The sequence below is a fragment of the Ictalurus punctatus genome, chromosome 16 (genome assembly GCF_001660625.3).
Source record: "Ictalurus punctatus breed USDA103 chromosome 16, Coco_2.0, whole genome shotgun sequence".
NCBI classification, from domain to species: domain Eukaryota; kingdom Metazoa; phylum Chordata; class Actinopteri; order Siluriformes; family Ictaluridae; genus Ictalurus; species Ictalurus punctatus.
Window position 1 is genome coordinate 17,145,870 of NC_030431.2, and position 27,740 is coordinate 17,173,609.

The following is a 27,740-nucleotide window of genomic DNA, read 5'->3' on the forward strand; positions in this document are numbered from 1 at the left end:
ATATATATATATATATATATATATATATATATATATATATATATATATATATATATATATATAAAGTCTTTTCAGTTATCGCATAAAGTAAAAAAGTCAGATTATTTTAGACAGAGGACATTATGCATGAATAAACCAAAAACAGACGAAAGCCTGAGTAAACACGATTCGTGTTTATTACTATACTATATTACAAGACCAAAAAAAAAAAAAGACTTTGGATTTAGTGTAGAATTTAGCTAAATAGTGTCCAGGAGTTTTATTTATTTTATTTTTTTTATTAAGAAGCTAATTTGCCATAAATGTGTATTTGCAATTTAAATTATATTGAAAGCAGAATTAACTGTAAATTCTGTCTCTGATTCATTATGTTCAATGAAAATATTATTATTAATTAATTAAGCTTGAATTAAGCTTGAGTATAATATTTATGCTGTAAAAGAAATGGCTTTTTTTTTAAATGAAAATCCTAACATACAGTATACGCTTATATAACATGGTCTAAAGATTGCACCGCTTTTAACGGGTGAGAAAATCCAGAAATATGAGTTTCATTTCATTTCATTAAAGTGATAAATACATTGCTAAATATTGAGAAAGGCTACAAAAAGGCTATAAAAATAGTCATAATTGAAATTCACTCGATGCATTTTATCCTAATACTCCCCTTTGTTAATACACTCCTAATCACATATGAAGAATTTATCACAATTTTAGAAATTAAAAAAAAAAAAAAAAAAGAACTAACATTTTGTACATTTTATAAATAAAATGTTTAAATAATTTTCTTTAGGATGTCTATGAAATTTTATTTGGTCATTAACCGAGCTCATAAGCCTTCATAGTTGCTGGACAGAAAAATGTGCCGAGCCTAGAGCATCTTAAGACAGGACTAGCATGTTCTCATGTAGTTTCCATGCTCCCCCTATAGCTGATACAATGTTCCTGCATGAGTCTGAAACAGAAACGTTCGTCTCGTGCTCTAACACGCGATGGCAGTGCTGTTCCACCAACCACAATGAATACTAGCGATGGCCTTGTTGTACATGATGGCGATTAATCCAATGATAAAATAGACATTTCTTGCATTGAATTTACATTCGATTTTTTTTATTTATTTATTGCAATAAAGATGTACAAAGTATTGGTAACCTTAAATGTTAAAATGTTAGAAAAATCATTTGTGACAATTAACAGTACAATATATCAAAACATTACTCTTCCAACTAAGATCCAAATCGATCCACCCTTTTCGCTTGAGCAAAAACTCAACCACTTGCCAAAGCTCTTCTTTAAAAGGCATATAAAAGATAGAAATATAGACACAAAAACAAGGAAGAACAAAAGTTTGAAAAGTAATCAAAAAGAAACAAAAAAAAAAAGAAACAAAAAAAAAATCAACATGCAATTCATTTAAAACAAAAAGGAGAAATCTAAACTAAAATAAATATTCATTTCTCCAGATTGCATTTTTGCCATTATTACTCCACTCCCTTAATTTATCTGGTTAGGCTAGAATGTATTTACAAGTTAGTAAAGAAATACAGTGTGAACTAGAATTGGGAGCTACAATGCTGACTTCTGTTTTTCGTCATTTATCATGGCTCCCAGCTCTGTTGGACTTAGAGCAACTGGGCTTTGGCTACACATGGACCAGTAGGTTGGTAGAAATGCAGCAACTTGAAAAACACACACACACACACACACACACACACAGAGTTGATCTGGAAGGTCTAGCACACAACAGCTGTGAAAGGCATATATGAAGTGCCCAGTTATCCCATGGTACAGTAGCCTCTACTGTCACAGCTACGTGTAGCTATACATTTAGCACACTTATGTACAAACACACAGTAGGTGATTGGTACATTGTACACGTGTCACACGCACTAAATACACATTCTGTTTACACACTAGAGTATAATATATATATATACATAATATATATATATATATATTTATATATAGTTATAAATATGAGTATATTCATTCAATTGTGCATGGCAGATTTCTCACATGGCGATGGGTGATGAACACACACTGTCGAGATGCAGTCTTGTCGGTATTTATAGTACAAAGTGCCCAACAAAGCACATCACACTATTAAGCATGTCTGTAGCGAAAAGCTTGAAAAATACTTTGCCAAAATGTGCGGACAGAGGACAGAACTGCTCGTTTTTCAGCATTAGTGTTTACATTCAAATGACATTTAAAGCAACACATCACATTTTTATAAAGACTACAGTAAGTGCAGAAAGGAGGCAGAGATATTTGTGTAACTAACCATTAGTTGTAGAATTTCATCCCACCCCCCAAATATCCCCCCTCCCCTCCCCAAGTCAATTTCTTTCATTTTTTTCAATGCCTCACTGGCTAGACCTCTGGTCAAAGAATTCGCATCAGTATCTTCCATGTCAGTCTCGTCTGGTCCCGTTGACAAAGAATGACGTAAACGGTAATTGACAACGAACAATAAATGGTAAAAGCACTACAGGTGGTGGGAAATCCAATCCTGAGTTTGGATGAGTCACTTTTTTATTACTAAATCAAGGTCATGAGAAATGACGGAAATGAGTAGCACTCGTCTCGGTTCACCTGCATAGAGGAACTTCTGCATCCCGTACAACACCACCACGGACACGTGGACAACATTCCTCATTCCCTCGGTCTACTTTTCAATACATTCCGAAACCTGTAGAATGGCTTCGAACAGGCCCTTGAGAACTACACTATAAACTATACAAGACAGGGAAGCCCATAATTGTATGCTAACATAACTAAAAACAATAGGATGCTGAAACAGTCGATTCCGACTGTGTACACTGTAACATTAACAGGAGAGTTGGTTTAGGTCCAGGTAATGACAAGGATATTGATGTGGTTGACTGAAAAGGCTTACTCTGTAGCTACAACTCTGGACTGTATGAAAAACATGGCCCACTCTATGGGAGAAGACAAAATCGACACAGATTAAGGAATTTGTATATTTAAAAAAAAAAAAAAAAAAAAAGACAACTGACACATTACACATTCTGTTTTCATGCATCTATTGATCTGTCTACATCTGCATTTTCCTGCTAATCATCCAATCAACCAACCAGCCAGTATGGCTTATAAGATAGAAGTTAACAATCATTACTTCTGCTTTTAAGGCAAAGTCATCCTCTATAGCAGAACCTGCAGATTTTGTGGAATTAGGTAAATGCATGTTCAAGAGGTTACATCATATTTGGTTGATTGTTCTTTGTGTGTCCATCACTTTATAGCAGCTTTGATGTCCCGCTGTTTGGGACAACTTCTTTTCAGACAAGAACCTGTCATCTTAAAGCCATAGGCTGTTCGTCTGCCCTTGAGGGATCAAGTTCTACAGTGTTCTGTTTAGAGTGCCCTTCAACCGTACATTTGAATTCACATCCAGGATTAGTGGAGGGTACTACACTAGGAACACTAAAACCCGTTCACAGTTTAAAGGAAGACCTGAAATATGAAAGAAGAAACAAAGGATAAAAGGCAACTGGGGGAATAAATAAAACTGGTCAGAAAAAAAAAAAAACAAGAACCTTTTTTTTATGCTAAGGAGTGGAAACCAATGCCAAATGCCAGTCCACTAGCATTAAAAAATAAAAAAATCACTGAAATGTAATCATTTTTAAATACCCAATTTGAAAGGTACTCTAATAAATCTACATTTACTTGCGCATACATCAGGGCAAAGTTTAATAATCTAATTTGATTGAACTGGAAGGCACATCTATAAGGCTATAAAAGGTGTTGCAAAGCATTCTGCATGGTTTTCTCCCAAGTAAGGAAAAGGGAACCCAGGGTGATTATTGCTGCTTCAAAAAGCAAAAGAAAAAAAAAAAATTCTATATATATCCACAATTTATTTTGATGATTCTAATGATGCTAATGGTGATCAGAACAATATGTACTTCATGCTCAGATAGCTATGAGCCAAAGAAACATTGACCTTAAATAATTGAACAGGTTCTCATCTTGTTTTCCGATGCCTGGATGAAGCATTTCCAAAAGTCTCGTTTTCAGTCTCCATGTGATTTCTCAGTGGCAGACATCACTGAGCAACAAAAACGAAGAGCTTGCCAAAGAAGATGCTCGCAGTCTCTGCATCGTCCATCACATTCGTTACCTGACAGTCCCAGGTAATCTACTTTCATTGTGTTGGTGTGTGCACATTTGTGTTAAGTGTCGGCAAAATCGTCAAGGTGTGCTTTACGGGATCAGTGATAATCAAATCGTTTAAGAGTAGAACGTGAGGACGCTCTGATGGTTGCCACGAACCAAGAGGATCGGAGGGAGGTCCTTGGACAGAGTGTCCAACCAAGACATGTACAGGGCACTGGATACCGCCCCTTTTCTGGCCAAGGGCATACTCCTGTTAAACACAGAGAGAGAGATAGAGAGAGAGAGAGAGAGAGAGAGAGAGAGAGAGAGTGTTAAAGGTGACATCATGCAAACTGAAAGCAGCTTGAATTGTGCAACACGCTTTTCTTTTTCACGTGTAATTACTTTTCCCTCTTTTTCTGTACAAAAGCTAACACTGACATGACATTACTAACACTAATAAAATGATGTTTTGTTCGAATATTAATGTCCTCGTTTAACTCATTTAACGTTGTGACTGTTCTCAAAAAGATTACCAGCAAAAGGAAAAGGATCTAAACAAGAACATTTTACATGGTGTCGTATTATACAGAGAAGGGTAGGAGCTGGAACTTTTTATTTTTTATTTTTTTTAAGTTTGAAATCAACCAGTCGCTCTGATTTGAGACCACCATTACATAATAATAATAATAATAATAATAATAATAATAATATAGATAATTTATTGGTCCTCAAAGAGGAAATTTGTTTCCACCGTGGGTGCGTACAAAAACAAAAACATAACATCATACATATAAACCATCATAAACAATCACAGGCATAGAGGGGAGAAGGGGACAAAAGGAAAAACATCAGGATCATCATACAACAAATGCATCTGGCATCACAATGGCTGAGTACCTATGTGTTTAACGCTCGTATAGCCATAGGAACAAAACTCCTACCATAGCTGGCCTTTCTGCACATGGGTAGTCTATACCTGCGGCCAGAAGGAAGGGGGTTGAAATATTGATAAAGTGGGTGGTTTGGGTCATTCAGAATTTTATGTGCCTTCCGGAGCGTATATGAACTGACACAGTCCGATAAATTGGGGGTGGGAATACCAATCATTTTTCTTGCTAAAGTAGTTATTTTCAAAAGTTTGTTCTTATTGGCTACTGTTAGCATGTGGAAAAAACAAATGGCACCATACATAAGAACCGGTTCCATAATACTTCGATACAGAAGAAGCAAACTAGGCTGGACAGACGGATATTTAAATTTACGAATAACTGTGAGTATCTGTTGACAGCACTTGTAAATACCTAGTGTGCGCTGATTGAAGTTGAGATGTTTATCCAATATGATGCCCAGATATCTGAAATGCTCCACACTTTCAACCATCTCTCCATTAATGGTAATACTGGAAGGATGGGTCAGTATTTTGGAAGAGCTAAAAACCAGTTCCTTAGTCTTTCTGATATTAAGGTGGAGAAAATTATCATCACGCCATGTACTAAAATGTGCTATGGAGCATTGATAGTCCAAAAAAGAATCATTGTCCTTATTAAGCAATGCAACAGTGGCAGTATCGTCTGCATATTTAAAGTAATGAATGGTGGTGACTGGACTCTGACAGTCATTTGTATAGAGAATATAAAGAAGTGGACTAAGTACACACCCCTGAGGGGCACCAGTATTGAGAACAATAATGGGCGATAATGCATTGTCCACCTTTACCACTTGTGATCTATTAGAAAGGAAATTATAAATCCAGTGTACTAGTGGTAATGGCACTTGCAGACACTGTAGTTTCTTGATTACCTGATGACGCTGAATTGAGTTAAAGGCGGAGCTAAAGTCAATGAAAAGAAGTCTGGCATAGTTTCCAGGAATATCCAGGTGTTGAAGTAGACAGTGCAAGGCACAAGCCACTGCATCCTCTGTACCTCTCTACTGTTTATATACAAATTGGAGGCAATCCAAAAAGGGTGAAACATATGGAAGCCTAATGTTTTGAACCGTTTTCTCAAAGCATTTCATTATGATCGAAGTTAATGACACTGGCCTGTAGTGATTTAACTCTGTTGGATGAGTTTTTTGGGGAATAGGAATAACGACTGATGTTTTCCATGTGACTGGTATTGTTGAAGTACAAAGTGATAGAAGAAAAAGAGAATGAAGAATGGGGGTTAATTCCAGAGCGCAGTTTTTCAAGACTCGACCTGGAATTCCATCTGGCCCGGGAGCCTTATAAAGTTTGCACTTAATAAGCTGGAAATAGACATCCTGCTTAGTTAGAAGGGACTCATAATCCGGCTCTTGAGAAGGCGCAAAGAATCCAAAAGGCTATCACACTCTGCTGAAAAATCAGAGGTATCAAAACGCGCATAGAAGTGATTAAGATCAGCAGCAAAGGTGGTGGGTCCTGGTACAGAGACAGTCTGTTTAACGGCTTGTCCAGTAAGAGACCTGACTCACTGAAAAGCCTGTTTGGTGTTCATAATTGCAGAGTCCTGATCCAATTTGTTTTTATACTTCTTTTTAGCCCTGAATATTTCAGTTTTGATGTCCTGGTCTATGATTTTGAGTACAGCAAAGTCCTTTTGCTTAAAGGCAAGTTTTCTCTTGTGGAAAAGAGATTTTAGAGATGAGTTGATCCAAGGTTTAGAATTTGGGTATGTTCTGGTAGTCTTTACCGGTATCAAGGAATCCATACAGAATTTAATGTAATCAGTAATAACCGAAGTCTGCTCATCAAGCTCTCCCTCAAAGACTTCCCAGTCTGTACACACAAAGCAGCCTTGAAGGCATGCAGTAGCATCCTCCGACCATTGAGCGACGCTGTGTATTACTGGCCTGCGTTGTTTCAGCCGTTGTTCGTAAACAGGAAGTAAATGGATAACATTATGATCTGCTAATCCTAGCAGTGGGAGAGTAATAATAATAATAATAATAATAATAATAATAATAATAATAATAAAAAACCACCATTTGATGGTTAAAATAGTGGCAGCTTGCCAGTGCTGGGATATAAATTTTCAACCTTCCGATCTGTAGCCCAGAGCCTTAACCACTATCCCACGACTTCCAACCACTGAGTGACTTGATTTTTCATAATCACGCACTCTACAGACAGACAGACGTTGGGTTTGTGGTCAGTGGAGGGGAAAAGAAAAAGAAAAGGAATGTCCAATGTTAGTATGACACAGTATGGAGTTCTCAGGTGTTTTACACTCCTGCATAGTGATACAGGTTTTCTGGCTGGATGTACTAGCCCAGAGATGAGCTTAAATGCAGTGCTGACCAATCTGAACTGACTGGGACGTTTTCATTCATCACGGAGTAATGGGTTTAAAGGTCATGTGAATGCCACAAGATTGAAATGAAGCCGATTGTAAGAGGGAGATGATATTAAAATGCTGTTTCTGCTCGCCTGGATGTTCTCAATTTAAAAACAAATAAACAAACAGAACACTGATTTAGAGCGGGACAGTTTCTCCATTTTAAAATTAATTATCACAGGGCCAAAATATCAAGCCCTGAGGATATATTTGGCTGCAGAGTACTATTAGTATATCAGGTTACAGTGCAACACTGCTTATTCACTTAATGACTCTTAATGACATAGCCCCACCCTATTCACACTTACATTTACATTTATTCATTTAGCAGACGTGTTTATCCAAAGCAACTTACAAATGAGGAAATGCAAGCAAAGCGATATATCCAGTGGAGAACAATACAAGCAGTGCTACCATAAAAATTATTTAAGGCGTTCTTTGGGGGGGGCAAGTTGGGGATTAATTAAGTGCTCACAGAAGAGGTGGGTCTTTAGCTGTTTTTTGAAGCTAGTGACAGATTCTGCGGTCCAGATTGAGGTTGGAAGTTCATTCCACCGCTGAGGAACAGTCAGTTTGAAGGTTCTGGAAACAGACCTCGTGCCTCACCAAGTAGGCACTGCCAGGCGTCGGTCGTTAACCGATCGCAGATTGCGTGAGGAGAGTGTTGAGGTAGGGGGGTGCTGTTCCAAACAAGGTCTTATACGTGAGCATCAGGGCCTTCAATTTGAAATGGCCGGCTACAGGAAGCCAGTGGAGGGAGATAAAGTGGGGTGTGATATGGGTTCTTTTGGGCCGGTTGAAGACGAGTCATGCTGCTGCATTCTGAATCATCTGAAGGGGGTTGATGGAGCTGGCTGGGAGGCCCGAGAGTAGTGCGTTGCAGTAGTCCAGTTTTGAGATGACAAGAGCCTGGACTAGTGATATAGGGTCTATATCACTAGCCTGCTCGGTGAAATAGGGTCTGATTTTCGTGATGTTATACAGAATGAACCTACAGGACCGTGTAGTTGTTGAAATGTGGCCTGTAAATGTCTTACAGGTTTCAAAAATAAAATACTAGGAGCACACAGACAACTTTTGATTGACTTGTTGACGCAGCCAGCTCTACTTACATGACAATAAGGTTGGCTGTGCTTGAGTGCTCCTTCAATAGCTCGTTCAGTCTGATCTGACGATTACTCTGCAAAGCAAACACACACACACACACACACACACACACACACAGGGGTTAGTATGAAATGCTGGTGTTATGTTACAAGCTGAGTACAGACACCCTTATTTTACCTGCAATCTTTTATTTAGTAAATAGTGGCTCTTCTTACTCAAACTACCATAACGTCAGTATGTACAACCCGGCTGTACATAATGAGTATAATTACAACGCTGTTCTTATTTCAGGATATCTGTCTAGCTGGGAAAGCTGATAGGCCTCTCAGATGACAAAAGAAACTACAGTTAATGAAACACAGCCTATGCGCACCACGTTTACTGTAATGGAAGCCCATTAACTAATCTCAGATTTCGAGCGTGTAAAGTTTTATGGAGGCTTAAGAGTATAAGACATGGAGGACATTTTTTGTATATTTTGGTGGATGTCCCCACAAGGATAGAAATATCTGACAGATTTGACCTTTGTGGGAGATTTGGCTGTTCAACATGAGGGAAGTAGTTTTTTTGTTCCCCAAAATCTGCAGCTTGTATTTAAAAACAAAACAAAACTAAACTAAACTAAAAGAGCCAAAAGGGTTCTTTTTGGTAACTGAGGTTAAGGTTGGATTTAGGTGTAGGCGTAGCGTTAATAAGTAAGACAAACACGTGCGTATGTTTGTGTTGTGCGGAGGCGGTTGTCTCATCCCAACCTTGGCCTTGTAAAGCTCCAGCTCATTATCCGTGATTCTCCACGGCTCATCGGCCTTCAGCTTCTCCGCTGCCTCCTGCTCCATGTCGTCCTCTCTCAGCTTATACGGCTCAATCATCTGGGAAAAGTCTTCCACTCTGAAAAACACACACACACACACTGTGTATTATACACCATTGGGTAATGCTTTTTGTTAATCACCACAAGCAAAAATTATACTGCATTGATATCTCAAGTGGTCAATGTTAATAACAACATGAGAAATGATGTCACATCTGACTCAGAGTCCAAAAAAATGCCAAAGACGTAATAATTCATGCACCTATAACTAGATTATATGTTGATTTTTTAGGTCACCTTGCAATACATAAGCACGTAGGCTTTTGGACACGTCAATCAGCCTACCATGCATGTGTTTGGACTGGGCGAGGAAACCGGAATACCCGGAGGAAACCCCCGCAGCACGGGTAGAACATGCAAGCTCCGCACACACGGGGCTGTGGCGGGAATCGAACCTCCGACCTTGGAGGTACGAGGCGAACGTGCTAACCTACTGTGCACCCTAAATTAAAGTCAATTTACTGAATAAATTTAATGACATCTGAACAACTATTCAGTCGTTACTCAATCTATTCCAACAAATTTCATAAAACGAATAAAAAAAAAAAATGAATACAGCAGGGTAGATGTAGTCTATTAATTACACTGCTGCTGTATTATTACAGAAACCCCTATTTGGAGAAAAAAAAAAAAAGATTGACATGAAAAGAGGTAATATGCCTCACCTGGCAATACCAAGACCTTTCAGACTGCATGTGTAAAGATCAGAGACGCACCCAAGCGTTCAAAGCTAATTTACAATAGGTCATCCAAAGGCTACTGCTGGGTTTTAAGTCAAGTAAGGTTAGCAAATAAACTACCCTGCGTGAAAAAGAAGTCACATCCACCAACAGCAGCAACTTACTGGACTGTGTCTTTGCCTTTTTGTGCTTCCTGTCCAATCAACTCAACAAGATTCCAGGATGCAGGCTACATAGGGCTGAATGTGTGTGATTTATTCAACGAGGATGATCGAGCACAATCCCATAGAAAACACACACTGCCAGCATCCTTATTAAGGCAAGGGGAGGCATAAACAAGGAAATACGTGCCATACTATATGTGACTAATTTTTGTGCTTAAAGCTTGTGTAGATGTGCCAGAGACGTGCGGTGAGGACATAATCTTTTATTTAGAATACAATTAAAATACATATTAATTCAGTGGTACCCAAGATAAGCAGAGTAACGGAGAGCCAGTTAATAATTCAAAAAGGCTATTTTTTTCCCCCTTCCAAACGATGGGATTGTGAGAATCTCAACATTTTTGTGCATAATCACAAATTCGAGGGCAGTGTGATGAACGGGACAGGAAGCCGTGGTCCTACCTCTCAGTCTTGGGTTTTGTATTGATGTCTCCGAGGACTGTGATATCAGAGAAATCTATCCTGAACTTGCTGAGCAGCGTGGCCATCCTGAACAAAGTAAAACACAAAAGCAGGTTACCAAACACCTAGAAAGTCATTCTGATGCACTATAGTACTGCAAGAACAGGAGCTTCAAAATAAAGAATGTGATGGCTTGCTGTGGATTTAAAATCTGAATTAGTTAAAAATATCTGTAGCTTTGGGAGAGATCTGCTGCAGGACTCTCTGAGGACCCTGGAGAGCAATTTCCTCAGGACTTTGAAAAACTTCAAAGGGAAGAAGAAAAAAAAAAAAAAAACACAGCTGGATAAAGTAACATGATGGAAACTTCAGCGTAAAGTACTGAACAAAGCTGGAGGCCTTGATATATTTTTCTGATGAATCGAGTCCTAAAGTAAAGCTCAGTGGAAACATCACAGCAGGTGTAATCTTTGGAATAAACAACGACTTATTTCTCAAAAACAATCTGATCTCAGTCCATCCTAAGCAATATATGTTATGCAAAATAGGTTGTTGAAACACAAACGGAAATGGACATTTATAAAAAAAAAAAAGAAAATAAATAATAATAATAATAATAATAATAATAATAATAATAATAATAATAATAATAATAAAGCAATACGCAACCTGCATTCTCATGTGATACCAGAAATCTATTGAGTGATGCTTTCCAGCAATCTAAACCATCATATCTGCCAATGCACTACGGAGTACAGTGGGGGGAAATAAGTATTGAACACATCAACATTTATTTTTTTTTTCAGTAAATATATTTCCAATGAGGTTATTCACATGAAATTTTCACCAGACTTTGGTATTAACTCAAGAAATCTGGAAATATAAAGAATTCACAACATTAAGTCCATAAATAAAGTTATGTGTTATAAAGTGGAATGACACAGGAAAAAAGTATTGAACATGCTAAGAAAAAGCAGTTCTCCAAGGCAAGGCAAGGAAACAGTTGAAATCCATAAGTAATTACACCTCCTATCTGTGCAAATTAATATCAGCTGGGTTTGTAAATTGACGGTCTATAAAAAAGCTTTTCGTCCCCAAGGTGTCACACAAGAAACATAACTTTATTAAGTTATTACACAACTTTATTTATGGACTTTAATGTTGTGAATTCTTTATATTTTCAGATTTCTTGAGTTAATCCTGATGTCTGGTAACATTTCATGTGAATAACCTCATTGGAAATATATTTACTGAAAAAAATGTTGACGCGTTCAATACTTATTTCCCCCAGTGCATTAACGATTCACCAATGTCTTTGAAGGAACAAATAAAAATCACCACCCCGTTCGAGTGCATTTGATCAGCCATTTAACGTCAAATAAAAACAACAAACGGAGGCAGACAATTAGTTTTATATACAGCGCGCAGTTCATTGGAAGCGGGCGGCCTCCGCGCTTACCCCTGCACGCTGTGAAAGGAGCGAGCGCCGGCACGTCGCTAAATTTAGCCAACAAAGGAGCGGCAAGCAGCTGCAGAGGACAATGGGAAACATTTGTGTTGGACAAAGCCGCCACGTGGGTTCAGAGCACTCTTCGACACACAATAGTGCGAAACACAGTGCAGGCACACTATGTGTAAATAGTTTTTTTATCCAAAGACAAACATTGCATATTAATGTGCATTAGTTCAAGCTCAGTCTGATAGGTCATTAATCTATGCTGGGAACATAACTAACAAAATAATCCCGGCAGGATGAGAGAAAAAAACCCCAGAATTTTACTACAAAAAGTAAGTGCATGTTGGTGGGTAGGATAAACTACAGCAGATCTTCCAATCCCAATGAGGAATACAGCATTGTCCAATGTCAAAGGAAGAAACTGTAGTGTGCATAAACACAGGGATATACGGTAATCACCAACTAGTCTGTTTTAGTTAAAAGAAATGTAGAAATGTCTACATAAAAGAATGGAGGAAAGGTTACACTAGCAAAGTTTACTTCCTGCCTTACTATTCTAGAAAAATGTGTTCTGTAGAGCAATTAATCACAAAATGTGCATGTACAGTGGTGCTTGAAAATCTGTGAACCCTTGAGAATGCTCTATATATCTACGGGCTCAGGTTGAAGAGCGCGGTGTCCACTAATCATAGGGTTGGCAGTTCGATTCCCAGACCACATGACTCCACACGCCGAAGTGTGTGGCAGTGAGCCAAGACTGAGCGCCTTGCATGGCGGCTCTGCTAGCATTGGTGTGAGAGTGTGTGTGTGTGTATGAATGGGTGAATGAGAACCGTTGGCATTGCTAAGGTTAAAAAAAGCCATATAACATAACTATATAAGTCTAAAAGACCAATCTACAAAAAAATTATGACCTAAAACATCAGATCTTCACACAAGTCCTAAAAGTAGATAAAGAGAACCCAATTCTTGGTCATTTACTTATTAAGGAAAACGATCCAATATTACATATCTGTGAGTGGCAAAAGTATGTGGTTAATTTGAAGGTGAAATGAGAGTCGGGTGTTTTTAAATCAGTGGGATGACAATCAGGTGTGCGCGAGCACATTTTATTTAAAGAACATAGATCTATCAAAGTCTGATCTTCACAACACATGTTTGTGGGAGTGTATCATGGCACAAACAGATGAGTTGTTGATGCTCATCAGGCTGGAAAAGTTTACAAAACCATCTCTAAAGAGTTTGGACTCCACCAATCCACAGTCAGACAGATTGTGTACAAATGGAGGAAATTCAAAACCATTGTTACCCTCCCCAGGAGTGAAGACCAGCAAAGAGAGCAACTCACTCCAAGAGCAAGACAGGTAATAGTCCACAAGGTTACAAAGGAGCCCAGGGTAAATTCTAAGCAACTAAAGGCCTCTCTCACATTGGCTAATGTTAATGTTCATGAGTCCAACATCAGGAGAACACTGAACAACAATGGTGTGCATGGCAGGGTTGCAAGGAGAAAGCCACTGCTCTCCAAAAACAACAAAAGACCCATCTGCAGTCTGCTAACAATTACACGACCAAGCAAGAATGCTATTGGAAAAATGTTTAGTGGATGGATGACACCAAAATATAACTTTTTGGTTATGTTTGGAGAAAGGAAAACATTGTGTTCCAGCATATGATCCTTATCCCATCTGTGAAACATGGTGGTGGTAGTATCATGATTTGGGCCTGTTTTGCTGCATCTGGTCCAGAACAACTTGTTACCTGACTTGTTACCAGCTTTTTAATGAATTCGGAACTATACAGGTGAATTCTAAAGGAAAATGTCAGGATATCTGTCTGATCTGAACCTCAAGAGAAAGTGAGTCATGGAGCAAGACAACGATCCTAAACACACAAGTCGTTCTACCAAAGACGAATAAAGTTAATGTTTTGGAATGGCCAAGTCAAAGTCCTGACCTTAATCCAATAGAAATGTTATGGCAGCAAGCAGTTCATGTGAGGAAACCCACCAACATCCCATAGTTGAAGCTGTTCTGTACTGAGGAATGAGCCAAAGTTCCTCCAAGCTGATGTGCAGGACTGATCAACAGTTACCGTAACGTTTGGCTGCAGTTATTTCTGCACAAGGGGGTCACACCAGATACTGAAAGGAGAAGTTCACATACTTTTTGCCACTCACAGTTGTGTAATATTGGATCATTTTCCTCAATAAATAAATGACCAAGTATAATATTTTTGTCTCCTTTGTTTAATTGGGTTCTCTTTATCTACTTTTAGGACCTGTGTGAAAATCTGATGATGTTTTAGGTCATATTTATGCAGATGTACAAATTCAAAAAGGTTCACAAACTTTCAAGCAGCACTGTGAATGTTTCTAGTGTCTTTTCTGCTGTAATGAGCTCAATTACACAGTTTGAACATGTTTGTGCTTTTACCATTTAAAGTATTTATAAACTGTTAGATTTGACACTATTCAGTCTTTTTGTTTGTGGATTTTTTTTTTCCATTTTCAACCATTTAACCTAAAGAATTTCACCCAAAAGCTTCCTATGGCATTGCTAATAAATAATTAGCTGATGTTCACTATACACTTGCCTACAATTCAAACACACATTGACGCTATTTTTTAACCACCGAAAGAGACCATACTTGCTTTCTATTGGCTTACAAGACTGAGGCTCGTTCACTCAGTAAAAAAAAAAAAAAAAATCAGCAGGAAGTGAAAGTAAATCACTTCCAGAAGCAAATGTTCATGGTTTACATCTCATACCATTTCCCATTCATATCTTTTCAGCTGGGTGAATTTTTAGTTCTGTTTGGTTTCAGTATTGCTTTAATACTTCTAAAGCAGCAGGAAAGTTCTCTTTGTAACAAGGAGTCCAAAAAAGCACAAAGGCTACGGTTAAATCGTACATGTTGGCACCTCTCATAATGCGCATAAATCTTCACATAATGCTATAATAAGTAAATTAACCAGAACATTTCGCCGTAAAAGTCAACCTAACAAGGAAAATGACATTTGATCGTATTTGCAGCTCTAAAATCATTAATGAATTTTTTATTTTTAAAAAATGAATAATTCAATAAGATACTAACGATCTGCGGTCATGGTCGATCCTGTTGATCTTGCCCCCGATAAACACACGGATCTTACAATCCTTCCATTTTTTCTTGTTGGTAAGCAAGTATGGAATGAGCAGTGTGAGACCTGCAAAAGCAAAAGCAGCACAGCTTAACGAATTGCAAAAGGCAAATGTTAAACTTTAATCCTTTGTAAATATATATATATATATATATATATATATATATATATATATATAAAAAATATATATATATATATATATATATATATATATATATATAAAAAAAAATATATATATATATATAAATATATATATATATATATATATATATATATATATATATAAAAATATATATATATATATATATATATATATATATATATATATATATATATATATAAAAAATCAGCATGAACCCATGCTTAGAAAGCCGGAACGCACCGCCATCGTCGAACAGCCACCAGACGTCCACCGTTCCTTTTCCCTGCTTCTTCTGAAATTGCTGACTGGCCTCCAGCAGCTTCTGATCAGCCACATTCAGGGGCGTAGAGGGACTCGCTTTATCTAAAAATGCACAGCAACACACACAGACTTCAGGGAGGCAGCACACAAAAAGCTGTTCTTCCGTGTTAAATCTGACTGCAGGGTGATGCACATCAAGGTAGGAAAGAGGAAGAGAGGAAAACGCAGAGGTTTTATCTCGAGGCACCACAGTCACAGAATAATGAAGTACCAGTACCTGAAGAGAGCTTTGAGCTCAGTTACACACCTCCAAGCAAACTACGCTGAGCGCCACTAGAAAAAGCGCACATCACATCACAAGCACTAGTGTGTACAAACAATTTTGGATTTGATTCGATTTTTATTAGAAGCAGATTAAAATCAGTCCCTCCAGGATTTCGCAGAAATAAACACTAAATCAAGCAAATTCCGTAATATTCAGAGGAGCTTGCAATTTTTCGAAATTACCGCAGATTTTGGGCCAAGACGCGTCATGTGACGTCATCACAACACACGTTCAGCCAAAGCCCTCTTCGATGCACGTACGTCGAGCATGAGCACAGCTAAAAGGTCTCATTTACCAACAAACATCACTGCGAAACTATTTTGCGCAATCGTGATTTCGCCAATTCGAGTAGTTTTCCGCAAAAAAAAAAAACAAAAACAAAAAAACCCCAAAACAACACAAACTCTGCAAATTACAAACTCTGTGAAATCCTGTACGGACTGGATTTAGCAGCGGGATGCAGCAGAAGGAATCCAGGAGAGAAAGAAAGACACTTTATTTATTATTAGCACACACACACACACACACACGGAGAGAGACACAGATTTCCCAACTATGATGGAGTGCATGGTGCTGTACAGGAACAGAAGCCAGCAGAGGAGGGGAGAAAGAAAACAACATGGAGACTGAAGAAAGAGAAGAGTTATTCTTAACTGATAGTCAACTAGGCAGTGGAGATACTAACAGCTATAAAAAGAAAGAAAGAAGAAGAAAGAAGGAGAGAGAGAGAGAGAGAGAGAGAGAGAGAGAGAGAGAGAGAGAGAGAGAAAGAAAGAACACAACACCTAAGATGCACTGCCTGCCTTTTTTCAACAGGGGCTGTGTAGGAGCTTTGCCATCCTCATCATCTTCTGGATAAAGTGATAAAAAAAATAATAAATTAAAAAAAAGAAGAAGGAGAGGGGGAGAGGTGGAGAAAACAGAGGAGGTTTAACGTTCGTTATGTCGTGATGGGAAACACATGCATCAACAGTGAGGTACAAAGAGACGTCTGTTCTATTAACACCACATTAGAAATGGCTCCAAATGAAACCGGACTGCTCTCTGTAGGGGGAAGATGAAAAATATACATAAACAAATCAACACAATGCACATCATTTATTTATTTATTTTTTTTTTTTTACACACACACACACACACACACACACACACACACACACACACACACACACACACACACACACACACACACACACACACACAGATAAGAATGTAAGCATATTTGCGAGTCTTTTCATGGTCACGGATGAAATTCTCAGGAATGAATCTGGTAGATATTGAGATTGAATACAAAACAAAGACAGGTTTACACACGACCAAATATTTGACCTCTGGGCTGTTTACGTCCAAGAACACAAACGGGTGTTTTGTAAAACATGGTGAAATGATATTTCAGTGATAAAAGTTATAAAAGTTCAATTCAGTGATGGTGAGGAGACATGAACAGCTCTGAACAACTCGGTGATTCATGCATTATTATTATTATTATTATTATCATCATCATACATCAATATTATTCCTATCATAAAGCTGATCAGTTGAACTTTCACCTACATTTTAACCTGTCTGTGCCCTGCATCCACTTTATTACAGCTGTGACATACTGTTATTATATAAACACTGCAATGTTACAACTGCAGCGGCTCACGGTTCAGCTGTCTCAGGCCAAACGCCAACACACGCAGAAACCACTACACCAATACTGCTGCAGCGGCATGTGGACTAGAAATACACACAGACTCGCATTTTACACAGGAAATACAGTGTGCATGCAGGAAGCAAACCAAAGGAAGGAAGGAAGAAAAAAAAAGGGTTGGGAGGGTAAAAAAAAAAAATGTAAAAAAAAAAGAGAGAGAGAATTTGATCAAAGCAAAAAGAAAAATAAGAGAAAACAAAAAGTGGAAAACAAAGGAAATAATGTATAAGAAAGAAAGAAAAAGAAATAAAGAGAAAGGTACGAGGACAGGAGCGCTTATAAAAGGAAAAGGAAAAGTGAAGGAAGTGGGAAAAGAAGGAAATGATGTGTAATAAGAAAGAAAGAAAGAAAAAAGAAAGAAAGAAAATGAATGAAAAAGAAATTGATATCAGGAACAGGGGAGAAGGGTGGGATGTAGAGGGAAAGAGAATTTGAGAAATGCAGAAGGCGAATAAGTGAGGGAATAAAAAGAGGAAAAAAAGAAAAAAGAAAAAAGGAAAGAAAGAAATCATCAGAAATTAAGAAACGTAGAGGAGACTGTGTGTGTGAGAGAAGCGGGCTCCAACAATGTGTACCTGCACTGTGTGAGTGTGTGTGTGCGCGTGCGTGAGTGCGAGAGAGAGCATGAGAGAGAGTAAATCAGAGCTTCTGATTGGTTGGCTGTAAAGTCATCACTGTAGTGACACCACCAGACATCAGCTGGAATTTAAACACGCAGTGGTTGTACTGCTATTCTTCCTGTTTCAGTGCTCTCAGCATCACATTCCTGCTCCTGTGACAGCTACAGAGCGACTGTTTCCCCCTCAGTCGAAACAACACGATGGTGCAGTTTATAGCTGGATGTGTAGACAGTCTAATGGAGCATAAACCCGACTCTCCATCTGCTTGCTTAATAAGTATAATCTGACTCGTCCCTAAAGCCCTGAGACCCCACTTACCATCGAGCGAATAAGCCAGCCACACTTTCACATGGTGCTCATTAAAGCGCTCGCTTGCCTTAAGAGAACTGAGAACCTTAACAGAACTTTTTTTTTTTTTTTTTAACTTTTGATCCTTGCTTGAGGTCATCCCCCATAATGCCAAGAGTTACTCTGTCCCTATATAGACTTATCGTGACATCTCACATATATACTATGCTTCCACTGCTTCCCGTTTGTGGGAATGAGGTACCGGTTTGTTTGTCACCCAGCTGTGGGGGATGTGTGTGTGTTTGTTAGTGACTGGAACACATGGTCCCAGTTGGACAGTCAAGTTCACAGGGGTCTGGGACACACTACTTCCTCTATGAAGAGCCTAAGACGTGGTGTACTAAAAATGTTCTCAACTTGAGAAAGCCCTTGAGGGAAAAATGGTGTTATTTTGTAAGACATGCAAAAAAAAAAAATATATATATATATATATATATATATATATATATATTTTTTTTAAACAGCCAACAATTCTAAGGATTTCATAATAAATAAGCTTTATAATCCGCCAATAAAAAGGAACTTCATGTGGAAAATCATCACGCAGTCCCATAAACAAAAAAAAGAAGGAAAAAAAAAAAGAAAAAAAAAAAAAAAAAAAACGACAGTGCTAACCTTTCTGGACAGCTGGACTGTTCTGAACGCTTGTTGTCTTGGACGAGAGCTTGGACGAGTCGCCATCGGAGTCTTTGCTCATGTCGATAGACACCACTACATCCTTCATGCCGGAGGTATCGTCTTTGGGCACAAAAGCATTTTGTACGCGTTAGTGAGCCGTGTTTTATGTTCCTGCGCATGACCCCGAGGTCAAATACAACAATTACAAAAGGAACTCAACAACAGTCCGTTCACGCTAAACCACCTCATTACAAGCTCACTTTCTTCCGCCTTTTGAGCAGAACGTGTGCGCGGTTCGTTATGAAAGCAGGTGAACTTTATGTGTAAATGACTAAATAACATGTTTTCAATAAGAAATCAATCAGAAGAAACGAGCTGGAAAACTGCATGCACTCGGCAAGGTATGCGTTTAGCTCCAACGCGAAGCATTACAGATAAAGATATGAGAAGATATGAGCTGCACTCTACCTTGGCCTTGAATATGGGAAATATCAAGTCCTTCTCTCAGTCGGAGAATGACCACACCGTACTGGAAGTCAAAAGCGTCACTAAAAACACACGCAGAAAAACGATTGTTAGTGTCTCGTGGGAGGATGTCGGACATCGACCAGATCGCTCGACCACACGTTTTACGTTAGAACGGTACTTTTCCACCAGGTCGGAACAATTAGCGTAAATACTACGCCTGCACGCACAAACAAACAAGCATGAGCACATGTCACGGTGAAGGACGGGGCAGAACATGGACATGGCTTGACGAGGGATCTACAGCATTTGATGAATCATATACGTTTGTTAATAAACAATTAAATCAATTTAAAAAAAATTCAAGCTGTTTATATCGGATATTAATCGTATGTGCTCACACGTTGTGTGTATTATGCGCCAAGTAAGTAAACAAGTACATGCATCAAGTTTCTGTAAGATGTAGGCTGCGGCCTTGAGCACGTGATTTCTCACTTGGATGGGTTTCGAGTACTTATTATCTTATTATAGTTATTATCCACTGTGGCTGATAATGCACTGAACCCCTCAAGAATGTCCTTCAAAAAAAAAAATGACAAGAGAAACGCCAAAAAAGATGATAGCACAGTGGGTGAGTCAGACAAGACAGTAATAAAACAAAACGACAAGACAATTTTTTTTTTTTTTTTTTTAAAAACAGTTTCCACCATAGCATCGGTCATTTTCCATTAACCGCACATCCTTAAGAGTTGTACTGTTCTTACACCACAGCAATTTGCTGAATCGCAACAATTCAACTATTTTACTAATTAAAAGAATGACAATTTTATTATTAGCCTTAGCCTAATATAATATACACTATCGGTAGTATACACTGATCAGCCACAAGATTAAAACCACCTGCCTAATATTGCGTAGGTCCCCTTTGTGCCACCACAACACCATAACTCTGATCCTTCGACGCATGGACTCCACAAGACCTCTGAAGGTGTGCTGTGGTATCTAGCACCAAGACGTGAGCAGAAGATCCATTAAATCCTGTAAGTTTGCTTGCCTATTTTATCCCGCTGGCAGCACATCAAATTTTGAGAACTGACTGTTCACTTGCTGTCTAATATCTCCCGCTCCTCGACGGGCGCCATTGTATCGAGACAATAAAAATGTTATCCGCTTCACTTGTCAGTGGTTTAATGTTGTGGCTGATCGGTGTATGTAGCATATACACAGATGTTCAAATTCGACAAGGCCACTTCTAGTTTTAACGCTCTAAATAAACGCTCTTGACTCACTGTATCATATTGACGTAGGTCTCGGTTTCTTTCATATCTGCACAGTTCCAATCGTTCTTGAAGCCGAGCACCAGTGTGTTGGGTCTCAGTCTCCCGAGTCCAGCAGCCTAACACACAGAGTCATGTTAGCCCAGAGCTAGAACACCATGGAGCCGCATCACGCAGATGAATAACATTAACTGTGCAGGAACTGCTTTAAAACTAAAAACCTTTTCTGATGCAAAAGTCTACATTTTTACAAATAACCGTGTCTCTCAGTCAAACATGCACCTGCAGAAGGTACTGGGTGCCCACGCGGAGGTCCTCTGCGATGACCGGGGTGTAAAAAGCTTTGGAGTTGTTGAGAAGCCAGCGCTGGTAGCGCAGCGTGTCACTGTTCAACTCCTTAAAGTTGGGCCTCCGAGAGCTCTGATGAAAGGACATAAAAAGGCTCATTAAAATGACATCACTGCTCGTTCTGTGCTGCTGATTGATCCGCAAACCACAAGGCTTTCAGCAGCGTTAATCACCAAAGACTAACTAGGAGTAATTTTTTGTATTTTTTTATAAGGGGTCCCATGGCATGAAATGGGCAGAATAATAAATGCAGTGGTACATTTATGACCGATTGAGTCTTGTTTGTCTCTGGTAAGTGCCGGGAAAATGGACAGTTAGCCTAGTGTTTGGTTTAGTAATGGAAGATGGAGTGGTGTGAGCCAGCGGAAGGGTGCCGTGTTCTTTTGGGTCCAGTTGTGGGGAAACTGTGTGTTTTTGATTACTGTGGTCTGCAGGGTCTGGCATGAGAATGGCTGTAAAGTGCTTTTCACGGGTAATTCTTGCATCACTGCTGTTCCCAGTGCTGGCATAATGGAAACGTAATTGATCCACATAGGACTATTACAAACTATGCACAAACAACAAACTACTGTGTGGAACATTTGATATTTAAAAACTACATAAATTACTACACATGTATAATCTGAAAAGGTAAACATGCACGCAACTTTATAGCGCAGATGCTAAAGCAAATCTTTGCTGGTGTGGCTGAAACAGCAGCAAAGAAGTGCAAAATACTGGAAATATCTGTTTTTAGTATGGGAAGTTCAGGAACTTACAGTTCGCACGTGGCCACACACCATCAGGCCAACGTTCTTGGTGAAGGCATGGACCAGATGGAGTAGAGCAGGCCGAGAGTTGGGGGCGCCGGTCATCACCAAACACTGCGGCCTGTGGAATCAAAAATTAAATGTTCATGAGCTCCTGCCTGTGTGAAAGCTTTAAGAAATTGTCTTTCCCAATGTATTCTCCTTAGAAGGCACTTTATCTTAATGCTTTTGTACAGTAAACACAACTTCCCTCAACTTTGACATGGCAGTGCTACAGATGTCAAAGCTAATAGTCAAATTATAGCCACAAGCACCAGCCTTTCCAAGCACTACTTTGTAAACTGGTAATTAATTAGCACCTGCTATTGATCCATGCCTTCCAATGGCTGAACACGTTCATCATGGGGGCACGGCTTAGCGGTTAAGACTCTTGTTTACTGATCGGAAGGTTGGGGGTTCAAGCACAGATGCCAGTGATTAGCTACAGTGCCTGTGATTGACAGGGGAGAAAGTAAAGCCATCCCTCCCCTGAGAAAGCACAACCAGTTCTGTTTTCTTGGAATCCTGGCCATGGATGGCTATGGCCTTGTCAGAATTCAAACTCAGAAGCTCCCATTGACAGGGTGAATACTTTTCTGACATGCCAATCTGGAGCCAACCTGATTTCCTTTTGACCTCCACCCCACACCAATTTAGTGGTAACTGTACATGTGAGGTCTATGCTAACTGGACATACCTACCATGGCAACACATATCAAGCACTGTGCTTGGTGTCAGTAAACAAATATTAAATATGGCCTCATTACAGAGTGATAGTTTTCAGAAAATAAAAGTTCTTGGGCAGTCTGATAGAGTGATGGAAAAGACAAATCCCAAATTTGGCACAAATACACAGAAATATTTGATGGATTTGGTATGAAATGTTTTTGACATGATGCCTAAGACATAAAGGTTGGAGTCAATAAACAAAGCCATATTTGATATGGTCTCACTATCATCTACCAGTATCTTCTTTTAGGGCATGATGCCCAAGGTGGCTAAGATGTCCAAGATCTTGCCCAAGGCAAAAAGTTTGGTACAAATACATAAAAGCATTCCTGAGATATATCTTTATTTCCTGCTTGTTCCTCCTTGAAGTATTAGTACAGGAAATGTCTTGGATACCCATATGCCTTGGGACCCAAGGCTGGTACCAAGCGCCATAAAAACAGAATACTGCAGAAATCAATGCATCCATGATATTAAAATTGGCATGTTCCATTATTAGACACAGCAAGTGTATGGAGAGATTCTCAAACTGTTTCATAAATACAAGCAAACAATCAAAACTACTGATTTCTGTGTCAGCACATTTGCGGTAGATTTGATTTAATGCATTACTGACAAATTCCTCTGAATACAGAAATCCAATGGATAATGTTCGTGGACACTCAATGATTTGATGATTGGACAAAATACATCGGCACAACTTTGGCCTGATGGTGGTGCCAGATAGTTTGAGGGGCAAACCACAAAACTAGGCAAATTATTTGTTGGAAAATGCCCCTTCAGCAGGCCAAATTCCAATAAAAACAAGAATTTGTTTATTACAACATACAATTCTATGGGCTGCCACACACTCCCATGGTGGAAGAATAATAATAATAATAATCTGACAACACACCAATGCAATAAAGTTCTAGCATTATGTGCTTGCCTTAGACCAATTAGACAATTTTACCTTCATTTGACCTCTGAAGGTCATCTCTTTGGTCAGGAATAGAATGTGAGAAATTCAGATTAATGTACTTCAAAGCACATACTGTAAGAAGAAGGGATTATGGCTAAGCAAAGGCTAAGAGTAACTCGTTTGATTATTGTGGCATTATCAGACAGCTCCTAATCCTCCACAGACTTATTGCCATGGGAACACTAACAGGCCACATGCTGGTTAAAGTTTCCTCCATTTCAGCTCCTACAGTGCATGTCAACTGAATATTAGCCTAATCTTAATGGGATTACGGTCATTCTGCATTAATCCACCAAAATGTGACCCCCCAATTGCTCAAATAACAGGAAATGCTTGTATCTAGCAGGATTCAGAAGGAGATGACTAGCTCTGGCAGGAAATGGGTTTGATTTGTATTGAAATATCAGCTTGGGGGAAATGTAATATGGTTAGTCCAAGTACATATAGTGAGTAGTTTGATTATTGCTCCACATTATAAAGAGCCCTATGATACTTGATCTAAACTGTTCATCCAGCATAACTATTCATCTATAGGAGAACGAACAGCAGCAGCCACAAGCATGCTTACATGGGTTTACACCAGGGGTCACAAATTTTTATCCGACCGAGCAGGAGGAAACCTTGATCGATCGATTGAAAACCAAGATCAACTAATTAAACTGGAGGAATAAGGAATGAGGGTCCTGGCTGAATTGGATAGAATATAAACTTACAGCTACACTGGTCCTTTCTGGATAAAATCAGACACTCCTGCATTACAGTGAATACAATCTTTCTCTCTGTGGTCGTGCCTAGGTAGTTTATTCAACAAACAGATTAATAAGTGAAAAATATATCTGTTTTTAAAAACACGTACAGGTGGGAAGGCATTTTTCTGGCATGCTTTGGGTCCACTTGTTCGCTTATAGGGACGTATAAGCACAAATCAATACAAACATCATCTGACTGTTTACCTTTTACCCTACGATGAAACATTTCTGTCCTGATGCAAGCGGCTGCTTTTCCAGGATGACCCCGCCCCTACCCACACTGTACAAGGGCTCACTGAATGGTTTTGGTGAGTAGGAAAATGATGTAAATATCATACGGTATGGCCTTCACACGCACACACACCAGATCACAACCCGACTGACAACGTATGGAAGACCGACATGTTAGACAGCGCTCTCCATCACCAGTTTGAATGTATTTTCCTTCAATCTGTCGCCCATCTGTATATATAAAACAAGTGAATTTACCCCCTTGCCTGTGTGGTTGTGTAGTTTAATAAAGTTAGAAATGTTTAAGACAGAGAACGAAATATCTCGCCTACATACGCACACAGAGATGTCTAGGAATAAACCTCGGACAACTAACAGTCGGATGAGAGCTGAGCACAAACAATTCTTTAAATCAGATTAAGCCTAATTAACACAACTAGTATTACAGTAAATCTGCCTATTAGGGTTGTAATGTATCCACCACAGTCCTCACGATTTCACACAAGTCCACTGATGAGCACTGGGTATTACAGACGACCCCTGATCTAAGAAGCTGCTTACTTAAGTCTCTCATGGGGATGTAATAGCCATGTGGATTTTTGTGTGCGTGTGTGTATAAATGTAGCAAACTGACTGTATTGTGGAACACAGGGTACTATGTGGCCTTTCAAGCCAAAAGGTTGTGAATGGATTTTCCATACACCAGTAGTAAGCCGAGCACTGGAAGTCATTCAAAAGTTAAACCCATTATCAGTGACAAACACAGAGTAGCCAGGGTGGCTATGGACTTTGATAAAAATGTAGTGAACCCAGAGTCAACAAACTACAAACCGACCGCCGCTTGACTACACACCTGCAAACACTAAAAAGCTCCGCACATGTGCAAGCAACCTGCAATCGATAAAAACTAAATCGGGCAACAAGAAAGGAAATGGACCGTCACAAACTCCTGCACTGGGATTTCAATCAAGTAGAAAATGACATCATACAGCATTCTTTTGATTTCTAATACATTTTGGAAGAAGCTATAAACTGTGAAATCGGCACTGTGCGTACCTGAAGGTTTTCACATGGTCGGCGACGCCACAGAGCTGCAGGCTGTGCGTGAGCGCCTGGTGGTAGGTCAGCGCCTGCGTGGAAGAGCCCCAGTTCACATCTGCAAATGGAACACATTTAAAGTTGACCTCGTCAGAACCCAAGACACCTGTTGTCCTATTTTCTTACACTGGCATTGTGTGTGTGTGTGTGTGTGCTTATGGACTTTCACATAAATGACCTTTCCAATGCTTAAGACCACACGTACGCACACGGAGACAATCTGCATCCACACGTGTGCACAAACACGCGCACCGCATGGGACTTCTCAGCATCTGCGGCCTCAGCATGCTGGTGACCCGGAGGGCAGACTGCCACAGCAGGTGGTACAGGCCGTGTGCCAAACTCCTGCTCTTTCTCCTGTGGTAGTCTGCACCAGGCAGAGCCCAGCACCTCTGCAGCAAGGGCATCTCTCACACACATGAAGTGTTACAAAAACAGCCCAGACTGTTCCCTCACCATAGAAACACTGATTACTGATATTAAAGGTCGGTGGAATTAAATGATTCAGTTCAGTTCCAAAATGAAGGGGTTTTTTTTTTCTTCCCTAGGCTTGTGGGTTGTATTGTACACATTGCTGAAAAGCAGCAATCTAAAATGAGATCAAGGATCACTACCGAAATGAAATGCAAATGTGACTATTAGGCATGACTCACGGTTCTAATTGTCCATTATACATTCATATTAATTATAGCTACAATGGGTGAATATTTTATTATTATCCCTAATAATTCTATATTCTCTTCTTCTTCTGACCTTTACAATAAATAACCACACTTCTTATTCTATTATTCTTTCATTAAAGCGCACTTATGATGGTTTTGAAGTGTGCCTAATTTTGTTTTAAAGGTCTCATACAATAGATTTACATGCATCCAAGGTCAAAAAACACTTTCATGTGCTCATAATTTAAATTGCAGCATTACCGCCCCCTCCTCCCCCGTGTTACAAACGACTCATGAAGTGATCCGTTCTAAAAGATTCATTCTAAACTCCTCCCTTCAGAGAGCATACTCTGCTCTGATTGGTCAGATGTCCCAGTCTGTTGTGATTGGCTTACCACTGTCAGCGAGTAGCCAATGAAGACCAGAGGCAGGGATTTTGTTACAAACCTATGTAGGTTTGTAAAGGAAGTAAGTCTGGAATTACTAACGACTCGTTTCAGCTGTTCAGAATCGGTTCCTTCTTTTGGGAGTCAATAACTCCTTCTGCCGTGTGCTTTTTCGAAACTTTGCAGAATTTTTACAATCACAAACAGCTCTATAACACACTCCATGTAGGGTAATATTTGAAAAATCATAATAGGTGCACGTTAACATATTTTCCAAGGATTTTTTTGGAGACTTCATTCAGTCCATAAAATGAAGTAATATTTTTGTTTTTCATCAAATTCATAACTTTAAATATTTTTAAAAGTTTGAAAAATTTCGTTTAAAATATTTTGACAACGTCTGTCAGTTGAATTCAAACTACCAATGGTGAGAATTCAATTCAATTCAATTCAATTTTATTTGTATGGCACTTTCAACAATGTCACAAAGCAGCTTTACAGAAATATATACACTACTGGTCAGAAGTTTGTAGACACTTAACTGAAATGATCATGATCTTAAATCTTTTGATCTGAAGGTGTATGATTAAATGTTTGAAAACAGCGTTGTCGACAAAAATATAATTGTGCCAACATATTCATTTCTTTCAGTAGAAAACTAACATTTTATTTACATATACATATATATATATATATATATATATATATA

At 39.0% G+C, this 27,740-nt stretch overlaps 1 protein-coding gene across 5 annotated transcripts in view; it reads right to left on the minus strand.

The window, feature by feature from the left end:
* Positions 1 to 1,093: 1,093 nt before the first annotated feature.
* slc12a2 (solute carrier family 12 member 2) overlaps positions 1,094 to 27,740 on the minus strand; it is a 73,715-nt gene continuing 47,068 nt past the window's right edge. Inside the window, exons 15-27 of one of the 5 annotated variants that reach the window (XM_017489451.3) lie at positions 25,942 to 26,041; positions 22,186 to 22,297; positions 21,362 to 21,499; positions 21,092 to 21,198; positions 19,806 to 19,885; positions 19,335 to 19,457; positions 16,859 to 16,903; positions 15,710 to 15,832; positions 15,282 to 15,393; positions 10,730 to 10,816; positions 9,305 to 9,440; positions 8,558 to 8,625; positions 1,094 to 4,393 (exon numbers count right to left, since the gene is read on the minus strand). In XM_017489451.3, coding sequence (XP_017344940.1) covers positions 4,258 to 4,393; positions 8,558 to 8,625; positions 9,305 to 9,440; positions 10,730 to 10,816; positions 15,282 to 15,393; positions 15,710 to 15,832; positions 16,859 to 16,903; positions 19,335 to 19,457; positions 19,806 to 19,885; positions 21,092 to 21,198; positions 21,362 to 21,499; positions 22,186 to 22,297; positions 25,942 to 26,041 — 1,367 coding nt within the window. In that variant the 3' untranslated portion in view covers positions 1,094 to 4,257. Of the gene's footprint in view, positions 4,394 to 8,557; positions 8,626 to 9,304; positions 9,441 to 10,729; positions 10,817 to 15,281; positions 15,394 to 15,709; positions 15,833 to 16,840; positions 16,907 to 19,334; positions 19,458 to 19,805; positions 19,886 to 21,091; positions 21,199 to 21,361; positions 21,500 to 22,185; positions 22,298 to 25,941; positions 26,042 to 27,740 lie in introns of all 5 variants that reach the window. The other 4 variants (XM_017489449.3, XM_017489450.3, XM_017489448.3 and 1 more) reach the window with 4 other exon arrangements.